Source organism: Pristis pectinata, chromosome 2 (assembly GCF_009764475.1).
Source record: "Pristis pectinata isolate sPriPec2 chromosome 2, sPriPec2.1.pri, whole genome shotgun sequence".
NCBI classification, from domain to species: Eukaryota; Metazoa; Chordata; class Chondrichthyes; order Rhinopristiformes; family Pristidae; genus Pristis; species Pristis pectinata.
In genome coordinates, this window is record NC_067406.1 from 67,402,952 (window position 1) to 67,415,337 (window position 12,386).

A 12,386-nucleotide genomic window follows, 5' to 3' on the forward strand; every position below is an offset into this window, starting at 1 on the left:
TAGAGGCCATAATTATGAATATAAACTCAGAATTCAGAAGAAACCTGATACTCCATAGGTGTTCACTGTACCTTCACTGTATTGGTCAAGATCGGGTAGTACAGCAGCAGTGGAGCAGGGGACTTGAATGGTAACGTCTATCACCTGATCCACCAGTGGAAATTCCCACTTTTCTACCATGCTTGCTCCTTGATTGACAAAAAAGAAATACTTTCATTTATAGAATGCATTCCATACTGTAACTACTGAATATCCCAAATCACTTTACAGCTAATGAAGCACTTCTTGAAATACTGCCATTTAAATGCAGAAACAGTGGAAAGAACACAAGGGCCATTGAAGAAGGGGTCCTAATTGCTGCTGCTTGTTGTGTATCATCCTTTTGGATGTGTCTTCAGATTTGGCTTTTTTTCCCAGAGTATCTTTAATGAAATTGCTTGGGGCTCTTTGAAGATTTCTGCTCTCTACACTGCTTCCCCTTGGTTACTGCATCAAAGCACCAATCATGGGATTGGCAGAGACACCCTCTCATTGATACCTAGAACCTGCCTTGCATGCATAATTAACACAATAACAGGAAAATGGATTGTGGTAAGAGCAAGGTCAGGGTGCTGTTAGAAATTCCACATGGCTCAACTTCAGTGGCCATGGTGTTTTAAGAGGACCCAGCACACCAACTCCATCCATTCTCTGGCCTCTCATCAGCTTCCTCCAGCCCTGACATATGGTTTGTCCCTGCGTCTTTTCCCACTGGAGATGCATTTCCCTCTCCTTTCCCACAGTGGATCATGCTCCATCTCCTTTCCCACTGGGGTTTGGCCACCCTTTCCTTTTCCATTGGATATTGGCCACTCTCTTTTTTTCTACTGGATTCTAGTTGCTGACTCCTTTTCCCACTGTGACTGGCCCCTTTCTACTTTCCCACTGAGATTTCGTCACCATTTACTTTTAAATGGGACTTGAAGTAATTCATTGTATTTTTGTGGCAACGGTTGTCATGCTGCATAGACAACTTATCACTTCTAAAAATAGATAATTGAGTGGTTATGAAAGGCTTCTTTCTTCATTGAATTACGGTAACAATTTTAAACCATTCCAATCATTAAAAAATTAAGCACAGCACAATACTTCTTCACCTGATGATTACCTCACTATTGTCAATAAAAGTGGTCCCACAAATTATGCTGGTTGAATATTAACATTAATTTTAAAATATGTAACAATGTCTGGAAGTGGTACAGAGAGAACTGTCAGATGTGGGTCAGTATCATACAGCACAATTCCAAGATCTAGAATTCAAGTACCTGGAAGTTCTTCTGCTCGTGGCAGCTGCAGTAAAAGTAGAAAGTGCAAGAGTCCATTGTAAAATTCAAAGCACCATACACAGTAGGACAGGCTTTGCATGCTTAATACACTCAAAGACTCTTCCTCTGCTTGCACCAGCATTGCCTTATCAGTTGGGGCAGTTCAGTGCCTCAACTACTATACTTGGAGGGCATTGTGATCAGCTGCTGGTGGGAGGGGGCCTGGTACAGAGGGGGGTCCATGTTGAAACGTGATGGTGGAGCATGGATCAGGGTTGTGAAGTGGCAAATTTAAACATTTTGCTATGCTACAGAGTTCTTAGGCCAAGACGTAACATATAATCAAGATGAAATTATGTTTTAACTGAAACAGATTTTCATTAGAAGAACACATGAATGAGTTCACAGAGTATGCTAAGGCACCATTACAAATACTGTATATTTTGATTTCAACATAACTTTACTGAATTTAATACCCAGCCACAGCTACATATGGTATGTGAAAATGTATGGGCTTCACAATGATTAAATCAAAACACTAATAGTCCCTACAGTTATCCTTCAAAAAAGTTTGAACTCCTAACATGAAAATGAATGGATGCTGACTATGCTCTCATTCATACTTGGTGAACCAGAGAGATCATTGAGCATGTAAGATTTAATAGGATTGGAGCACAATTTAACACTAACGGAATTTTCCTACAGTATCTTCCTCTTGAAATGACAGAGGACTGTATTTCTGTTAGGGTTCTCCCAGTCTCTAATCAGAACTCTTATTGTATGCCATCAGTAAGCCCAGAGAAACTGGTAGGCTCAAGTGACATGAGGTCCCTGTCATTTTCTTCAGAGTTTTCACCCATTTCCTACCAATGTTAGATTTAGGATCAAAAAAAGGTGCATTCACACACTCACCTTTGGCTTCCTCCTGCATCTAGTTCAAATGATGGTGGTATTCAAACCAATAGGTTTCATGTGCATAAACTGTGCTTGAAGTCCAGTGTGACGGCGAAGCAATGCTCCATTGCTAAAGGTTCCATTCTTTGGAATAGATGTTGAAGTGAAACTACATCTGTCAGTCTCGTGGCCCTAGCTGTTACTTCAGCACAGCATCTTAGATGGCAATCTCCTCCCACAGCTAATGCCACTAGTATAGATTGGTCATTCACCTGCAAACTGTTTGCCAGGCAGTGCTACCATAAAGTAGCTGCCACATTTCTCTAAATAAAAGCAACTATCTTCTGTTTCAACAATTTAGGCAATTTGTAATGCAAGGTGTTTTCTGAAGCTGCAAGTAAAAATAAGAAGAACCTACAACTCACCAGTCCTGCAATAGGAGTTGGCAGACGGTTGATCTTCTTCACAGTCCCAGGCTTTATAGCATTTAATAACCTATGATTAAAAATAAGAAAGAATAAAAAGACCCAAAATTTAACAGCCTGCAAAATCTTTGGCTGAAGCCAATTGAATTAGGCTTGTGTTAAGTCATTGGGTTAAGTATCTTAGCCCATCAGAAAGCTCATGTACAGTTGACAAATAATATGTCAGTTACTGGTCTAAATTAATAACTCAAACAGATGAAAACTTCAAAAATATTTTTAGTTTTCTACCATACTTATTCCAGGAGACTACTGTCACAGCAACTGGATTAACTAATTTTTGCAGAGCACCAGATGAAACAACCCCTAATTTTTGTACATTAAATTCATGCATGTCTCATTTAAATGCGACTGTCAGTTCATCTTATTGCACTGTAATGGAGACTCTAAATTTATGAGTATGAACTATTATCCCAGAGATGCAAGAATTCGGAAAGCACAGATAAGTTACCTGCAGTAGAAATGGCAATAAATGCAATGAGACAGGATGGTGCTCTCACTTTACCATTAAAGACCAATGGTTCCAATAACAAAACGTCTTGCAAATGAAATTAAAACTCTGTGCGTATGGTGTTGTCACCTAATCTGATTCTCAACTTAGAATTGGCAGCCACCACCAATTAGGGAGAATCTTGTGTAGCTAATTTTTAATGTTACATTAATTTATGGAGAAGCAAACAGTAGTTTAATATAATTACATTTTAACAATTATAACAAAACATATCATAGGCTGGTAATGTCAATCTTAGACATTATCCATTAGACTACATTCATCTTCGTTCTGTCTGCACTAAAGCCAGAATCATTTATTATTTGATGCTAAACAAACTGTGTTATCTGCTGACACCTTTTATGGGGTGCTTTATCACTTCAGGTTTTGGCAAGACAGGAGTTTATTTTGGCTTTTCACATTTTAGTGGAATGTGAAGGGAAGGCAAAACCTTTTCCGTGAGGATTCAAACTCTTTCACACTGCTTCCTGGCCTCTGACAGTGCACAAAATTACTTAAAGAGCAATGAGATAGTTAGCCCTATGATTATGATCGAGTCTGAATAGCAGTGCAGTGGATTAGGGGAGGTAATGTTTTACTACTGAAACCTATCTTTTTGGTGGTGGGTCATACAGCCAACTGCTTCTATAGTGCATTCATTGTGCATCAGTACTGGGAAAAAAATCTGCTCGTGCAAGATTTCAGGGCCCATGTGGATTGGTTAGTTTCACACAGATTCTGGCATCAAATCTGTACCCAAGAGGCCAAAATGTAGTATAAAAGTAGCATTTGAAGTTCAGAATGCTTTGTAACCTGAACCTGAGGCTGGAGAACAACAATATTAACACATAACACATTGCCCTAATATGCAGACTACAACTTAGTTTTGTTAGAAATACTCTCTTGTATTAGAATTGTCAGAATTAGCAAACAAGGGATGCAAATATAACATGGCCACTTTGGGAAAACGTGCCTTATCCATGACTCTATTAATAATAAAAGCATAAATTTGTAAATAAAACCATCCCAAACACATTGCCTGGCACATCAATAGTCTGGTTCTAAAAATCATAACTGAAAACACATTTTCTACTTTTGTTATCTTAGTTCCAGTTTACATTTCCATCTTCCACTACTTTTCTTTGGTTATATGAGTTTCAGGTTATGCACTTTTCAGATGCATTCAGCTATAAATTTTTCAGGGTCATGTAATGAGAGTAAAAGGAAAGAACATGAAGATGGAATGAATCCTCTTAATTTACTGTCCTTGAAGGAGCATTATTAAACCATCCCACCAGTTTCCCTTCACTCAAAATGTCTGTGAATGAAAAAGGACCTAAAGGAGAGGGGACCCATGATTAACCCTAGAACTAAGACTGTATAGTCACAGTTATGCACAACTCCTTGCACGACTGCTATCATTGTCTTCTGTTGCTTTTTATCATCTTCACCATCACCATTGTCACTTATACTCTTAATTGTTCCATTCTGCCCCTCAGCCCACTCTTAAGCTATCGTTCTCTTGGGTCCACTTGTACTAGTTGTACTTTCCTACATTACAACATTAATTATACTTCAAAAAGTACTTCTTTGAGTATAAAAGATTTTGGGAACGACATGAAAGATAAGATTTCTTTATTAGTCATATGTACAGCGAAACACACAGTGAGATGCACCTTTTGCATAGAATGTTCTGGGCGCAGCCCGCAAGAGTCGCCATGCTTCCAGCGCCAACTTCCTAACCCATACTTCTTTTGGAATGTGGGAGGAAACCAGAACACCCGGAGGAAACCCATGCAGACACGGGGAGAATGTACAAACTCCTTACAGGCAGCAGCCAGAATTGAACTTGGGTCACTGGCGCTGTAATAGCGTTACGCTAACCGATACACTACCGTGCTGCCCTAGGTATGAAAGGTACTGTTTAAATGTGTGTCTTCTTTAGTTTGGGAGCAGTAATAAAGACATAACCCTACTCTAGCATCTCTCTTCCAACATTTTTCCACTAATAAAGACATTACACACTTTGTTTGCTCCCCATTGACCTACTGTTTTGTTCAGTCACCTCCAGTGCACACTAGAGTTCTCTCCTTTGTCTTCTTTACATGCTGTCCTTTACCAACATTATCATGATACCAAATATTAATTTGGACATGTAGGCAAGTGGCACCAATCTTTACCTTTCTTCCTCCTTTATCAAAGCAGTTGCTACTCTGCTGTGCCATTTTTCTATTCATTAAGGCCTGGGTGAACAGCTGTCTCCTCTGACTCATTGCATTTACTAGAGTCAAATATTTCAAGGTACTTCAACCCGCATAAGGAGATATGAAGGTGGATGACAGGAAGCTTGCACATAGAAGCAGATTTAAATGAACTTCTTAAAGGAGGACAATAACTTTTAATGCAGAGTTTTGGAATTCACCTTGCGGCTAAAGGCACAGTTGCAAACACTAAAGCAATTAAAATTAGGAACATACAAAGAGCAAGAATTGGAGGAGCACAAATGTTTAAAGAAGGTAATCATGGGCTGGAGGAGCTAACAGAGTAAGAAGGGATAACATCAGAGAGTATTTGAATATGATGATGAGAATTTTTAATTTGAAGTAAGCAGAAAAGTATTAGAGAAATGAAACTGGCTGTATAAACTTTGATTTCCTAAGTTTATGAAAGGTAGAAGACAGTAGGTCAGCAAGTTGTGCATTGAAATAATTAAGACTGCAGGTAACAAGAGCATGGGTGAGAGTTTTAGCAGCAGATTAGTGCAGGTAGGAGGAGGCCCAGGCAACTTTAAAGGAATAGAGATAGGTGGTCTTACTAGCAGTATAGATATCTAGTCTGAAGCTTCCCCCAGTAGCAAATATTGTAGCAAAATTGCAAACAGTCTGGTTCCACCTCAGACAGTTGCTAGAGATGGAGTTAACAAAAGGAAAACAAATTCCCCACCTGAGCTGTAATCTGATGGAGCGGATCATCTGCCCATCCAATTTTCATTCCGCTCATTTCAATGGATTGAAAAACAGACAGGTTTTACAATGGGTGGGTGATTTGCTATACTGGAATACTGCCCACATGTTGATGATTAAAACTTGGATGCCTCTGGCCCTGACTACACTGCCCAGAAAATAAACCATTTTCATCTATTAAACTGTGTTTTCTTTTAAGTCCTGGAAATCATGCTGTCTCAAGTGCCTGTCCAGTTCCCTTTTGAAGACCCTCACTTGTTGTTTCCACTGCACCACATCCATCTGAACAATGACCACCCCCACCTGCCCCATTACCCCCACCCTGCTATCACCTCCGAACATGGATCCCATCTCTCACTGTACACAGTTGCATCTCTCTGATTGGGGGTGGTGACACAGTCCTCATGATCTTGCTAACATATCAATCTCCTTTATCCATTCACTCCCCACCCTCATTACTTTCTCCATCTCCCATGTGTTCCATTAACCCCTTGACATATCATTAATGCTGCAGAGCCACACAACAGCCTCATAGTTATTGCTTGCCAGGTCCCTGTCCTGGATATATGGGCATGCCGCACTTGTGAGAAGATGAACAGCAATCTGTGATGTATCACCGTACTCAGCTATTGAGGTGTCCTTTATACCAATCATGTAGATCGTCGCCTCATGAAGAGGTTGTCTCATGCACATGTTCCTAAATAAACCCAATTATTTTAGCTCATAATCCTCCCATTCTGATACATTCACTCTCAGTTCCATGCTTCATGGCTGCTCCTCTTCCAACCATTATGCCTAATCTCTGGAATGCTGTATTTAAATTAACACACCTCATCATTCCTATCCCACCCTCAAGTACCTATAGCTTTTCTATTTTCCCCTCTATCTGATGTGTGCACACTTCAACCATGCCATAAAATATTTTGTGTTGCTTTTCTGTAAATGTGTGGCATAGAAATGAAAATAATTACTACTGTCTAAGTAGTCCAGAAGAAGTCTACTTTGTGGTATAATTTTCTAAGTTTGGGTTACCAGTGGGATTTCTTGCCTGCCAGAAGGAAAAACTGGAAATTGAAGCACATGCCCTATATAATTTCATGACCACTAAGTTAAATGGTTAGAAAATTAGATAGCGTTTATCCCTAAATCTCCTGTGTGTATTCTTTGTGGGTGCATGAAACTCAGAAAACAATGCTACATTTTCAAAGTACTTGGCTATGGGGATATGGCATCACCACCAAATCACACAGTGTCTTATGATTACAGAATAACAATCCCATCATTCAAGGCAATGTCCTCTTGTGACTTATGTTCTTTGTTTTTCAGTCACAAAAACAGCAAATATGGTAACATGAGGTTTGTTTTCAATCAAAATAATCTATGGAACCACAATTCTATTTACAGTAATTCCTTAAAATGAATTGTAGTTGACCTAATACTGTCTTCCATAGACTTAAAATGAAAAAGAGACAAATCTTTATCACTGAGAGGCTATAGATCCCATTAATTCCGGCCTCTCCTTAGAATCCAATTTAAAAAGGTTTTTGCCTAGAAAGCAGCTCTTTGCAAATAATTTTATGCATGACTTGTGCACAAATGCCATTTTGCACATGTCAGATCACTTTACAATCAATACCAGGTCAATTAGTGACCAATGGGAAACTGGCAGGGAAGATTCACCTTCGTGCATCAGATGCCTGCCCAGCATCAGACACGTCATCCAATGCATACCAGCCACCTATACATCTACTGCCTGTGAAAGGTGTGACCTGTGCTTTTCACTTACAGGAATGCAAGGAGCAAGTCAGCAAGAAGTTCCCTTGGGGACACCAAAGTTTTACCTGCAGCCTCTGCCAGACTCATTTTTCTGTGCTCCACTTTCATCCACAAGCATCAGTGACACTGATAATAGCTTCACCACACACAGAGCTGCACAATATTGTGATCTCCAGCTGCTTGGTGAGCTGTGACTCACAGTAGCTCCTGGTTACTCAAAATTTCAGTGCCCCCATTGCATGTGGGTGGCCAGGCACATGACAGAGCACTGTGTTGCCCATTCCTTCACAGTTCCCTCACCTCCACAGCAACTCTCTACCCTGGTCGTAAAGTTGTAGAGTCATACAGCATGGAAGCAGACCATTGGGCCTACCACGTCCTCGCTGATCAGTAGGCAGCCATCCATATTAATCCCATCTTCCACCCCTTGGCCCATAGCCTTATCTGCCTAGGCAATTGAAGTGCTCGTCTAGACAAATGCTGTCAGCGACTCTGCTTCCACTACCCTCCCAGGCAGTGGCAGGCTGGCGTCAGAGCCTTTAATAATCTCCAGAGTCTGTGCTGTGCCATGGGCTTTTTGCTGCTGGCAGATTCAACCATGCCAGATTGGTGGGAGGAAAGAGGGGCCAGACAAAACACACATCCATGTCCTCCAGAATGGGATTAGGCACAGGGATAACCTCTTGCCCTGTAAAAATATCTTATAGACACAACGGTGAAGATATCGACCACCACCGTGTCTGATGGCCAATGGCTCATATGACTGCCAGTGGCAAAACCCGAAAGGAAGCAATTGGCATGAAGACTGAAGTGACCAACACCAGGGGCAATAAACAACATTGTCTTTTGGGACACAAGTTGTACAAAATGGGCAAGTTACTTTGGGTCATGGCAGTGATGAGATGCTACAGTGTATACACCTTGAGTGTCATCAAGAGTAGATGTATGGGGTCAGGAAGATGAACAAGAGGATCAGAGGAAAGTCTGCTATACTCAGGATGAGAAGACGAACAACTCCAGGAGGGTGCTGCCTTCCATTTGACTGAGTAAATCAATCCCTGTTTGAGTGGAACCTAAGCTAATGTGTGATAGGTGCACAGATGTTGTCCGTGACCACCACTTTCTACAGCCAAGACTGAGAAGTAAGTTCTTGGAGACCTTGATGAAGAGGAATGTAGACGAGCTCAACGAGATGTTGGACAAAGTGCAACAATCCATAAACAGAGCAGTGAAGCCTGTTGAGCACCAAAGAGAAAGGTTCTGGATACAAAATTCCAGATATTAAGGACAAATACCTTGAGCAGCAAAGCAAAGTACATCAGGAGGTCAAACGTGTAAAAGTGGACAAACGGCAGTATATTGCTAACGTAGCCACACAGGCAAAGGATCCAGTTATCCACGGCAATCAAGGAACTATACTTAACATCTCACAGCTTATCGTGGCAAATGGCAGACAGCAATAATTATGCTCAACAGAGAAGAAGGCGGCCACTTGCTGACAACTGCAAAAGAGTAAGAAATGCACAGGATGGTGCACTTCATAGAACTGCTGAACAGGGAGCCACCTGAAGAGAAGGCAAACACCTGGGAGGCAGAAGAAGATCTTGATATCAACAGTGACCTCCCAAGAGATCATCCAAGTCGACAAATAGGAAAGCTCCTGGTAGAGACAGCTTGAATCTAAAACTGTCTGACCTAATTTCTGAGTGAGCAGCATTCATCCTGGGAAAGGGCAAGATTACCAAATGAGTGGATTATCAGGATCATAGTGAAAATATTGAAGAAAGGAACACGCATGACAACTGGGAAAGTGACAACTGGGGGGATATTTTGTAAGATCCTAGTCCAGTGAATATCAGAGGTAGTTGGTAATGTTCTCAGAAAAGGACAAGCAATTTTCAGAAAGGACCTGGATGCATCTTTATGAACCACAATAGAACAATTCTGTAAGAGCAGCGACAATCCTGCATAAACTTCAGAGACATTGAGGTGGCCTTTTGAAATCAAAACACAAATTCATCAGGGGTATATCATATCTGCAGTTCTTTTCACCTTGCCATCGATTGGGTAATGTGGCGTACAACAGGACATATACCAAAAGGCATCAAGTGGATGCTTTTCTCATCCCTTGAAGAACTTGACTTTGTAAACAATCTTTCTCTCTTATCAGATATTCAAAACCTCATACAAGATGGAATAATCCAAAATACATTTGGTCAGCAAATTGGACTGAAAATTAACCACAATGAAACAGTTACCATGATATTTAATATTACCTCTCATCACCAATACAGAGGGAGGGTCACTCATGCAGAAACATTAAGATACATTAACATTGAGGGCCGAAGGGCTTGTACTGTGCTGTAGTGTTCTGTACCTGGACAACATCATCAGCCAGGCTCATGGAACAAGCCAAGACATTGAGAACTGAATCAATAAAACCAGGAACATCTTCAGGAGCTTAAATATCATCTTGAAATCATTAAAATATAACTCTGGAACCAAGTCATCTCCTCCAACCTTGTCTACTGCATTCAGTGCTCCAAATGTGGCCTCCTCTACATCGGTGAGACCAGGCGCAAACTCGGCGACCATTTCGCTGATCACCGACGCTCAGTCTGCAATGGCCATCCTGAGCTCCCAGTTGTAGATCACTTCAGCTCCCCTTCCCCTTCCCCTTCCCACACTGACCTGTCCATCCTAGGCCTTCTCTACTGCCAGGATGAAGCCCAACACAAACTGGAGGAGCAAAACCTTATACATGTATTCTGCCTGCAGTCTACAACCCAATGGCATGAATATTGAGTTTTCCAATTTTAGGTACCCTCCCCCCTCTTCCTTTTTATGCATCTCCCTCCCCTTTCCTCCCCCCTCTCCCTCTGATCCTCCCATTTTTGTCCCCTTTCCCACCCTCCCCCCAGCCTCCCTTCGCCCATCCATGTCCCCTTCCCCCTCCTGGCTCCATCCACCCACTTCACACACAGGTTCTGCCCCTCCTCCCTCCCCCCAATCTGGTTCCAACTGCCACTCACCTCTCCCTAATGGTTCCCATCCTCACCTCCTTTACTTATCCAAATCCAATACTGGTAGCACTTGGTGTTCCTGCTTATCTCCCTCCAGCAGCCGTCTCCTGTCTTCTCACTCCCCTCCCCCTGCCTTGCTCCTTCTGTTTTTTTTTCTTTTTCCTCTCTCTCTACCTCCATCTATCATTCACCTGCCACTGTCTCCCAACTCCACCCCTGCTCACCTCCCCTACCTGGCACTACCTGCCTGTCATCTCACACCCCTCCTCAGTCCACCAATCCTTTCTCACCACTCCCCTTTTTTCCTTCTTTATGCTGGCCATCTCGCCTCTCCACTCTCAGTCCTGATGCAGGGTCTCAAACCGAAACATCGACAATTCCTTTCCACCCACAGATGCTGCTCGACCCGCTGAGTTCTTCCAGCACTTTGTTTGTTGCTCAAGATTTAGTAGAGCTGTCTATTTTCATCATGTCTCTTTGGTGCAGAATGTGGGAAATGAAAGAGCATGACATGTCTAAAGTGTGTTACTTTCATATAATTTGCCCCAGAAAGTCTCTCCATATATTTTGGCCCAGAAAAATCTCAAACCATGATCTACTTATACAGTGCAGCCATTACCAGAGACATTGGAGATGGAGTGATCCTGTGCTTTGGATTGAAATCGATTCCATTAGTTGATTAGCAATAAAATGGACACATGAAGATAAGTGAAAATGAGCTAGTCTGAAAACAGCATGTTGAGATTAAAGACCTGGGGCACAGCTGGGGAAACCAGTGAAAGACTTGACAGAAACAGACAAGGTGAAATAGCTTTGTTGCTGCTCTAAACACCAGAGAGGTAGTGGGTGGTAAGTACCATGGCAGCTGTGAAGAGTGTTCTTTATAGGGTGACTCACTTCTCAGGAGTTGTCATGGCAATGAAGCAGCAGCTGCTTTCAGAAACAGAGCAGTTAAAATTTTACTAATTGATTCAAGGTGAAAACCACCCTCAGAACCTTTACATCGGGCTTTTCACCAATTTCCTGATTATTTGTAAATCACTCCAATTGACCTCACAATCTACCTTGTTGTGACCTTGCACCTTATTGCACTGCACTTTCTCTGTAGCTGTGACTGTACTTTCTCTTTGCTCTGCACTGTTATTGTTTTTACCTGTACTACCTCAATGCACTCTGTACTAACTCAATATAACTGCACTGTGTAATGAATTGACCTGTACAATCGGTATGCAAGACAAGTTTTTCACTGTACCTCGGTACAAGTGACAATAGTAAACCAATACCAATACCAATTGAACATGAAGTGCAACAAAAAAAGTGAACCCCAGTTTCTAGGTACTAATGTTGGTCTTGTTAACCTACTTTTTGATAATTAACCACAGTTTCCTGGTTTAATGATTTCAACAACAGGAGATAAAGCATACCACTCAGATTATTTACCATGGTGCTTCAAT

At 41.6% G+C, this 12,386-nt stretch overlaps 1 protein-coding gene across 6 annotated transcripts in view; it reads right to left on the minus strand.

The window, feature by feature from the left end:
* Positions 1-12,386, minus strand: part of LOC127566568 (LIM and calponin homology domains-containing protein 1-like) — a 277,152-nt gene that overhangs the window by 118,006 nt on the left and 146,760 nt on the right. For 5 of the 6 annotated variants that reach the window (XM_052008998.1, XM_052009028.1, XM_052009008.1 and 2 more), the window contains exon 3: positions 2,624-2,693. In XM_052008998.1, the coding sequence (XP_051864958.1) occupies positions 2,624-2,693 (70 nt within the window). Of the gene's footprint in view, positions 1-71; positions 102-2,623; positions 2,694-12,386 lie in introns of those variants that run through there. The other variant, XM_052009037.1, reaches the window with a different exon arrangement.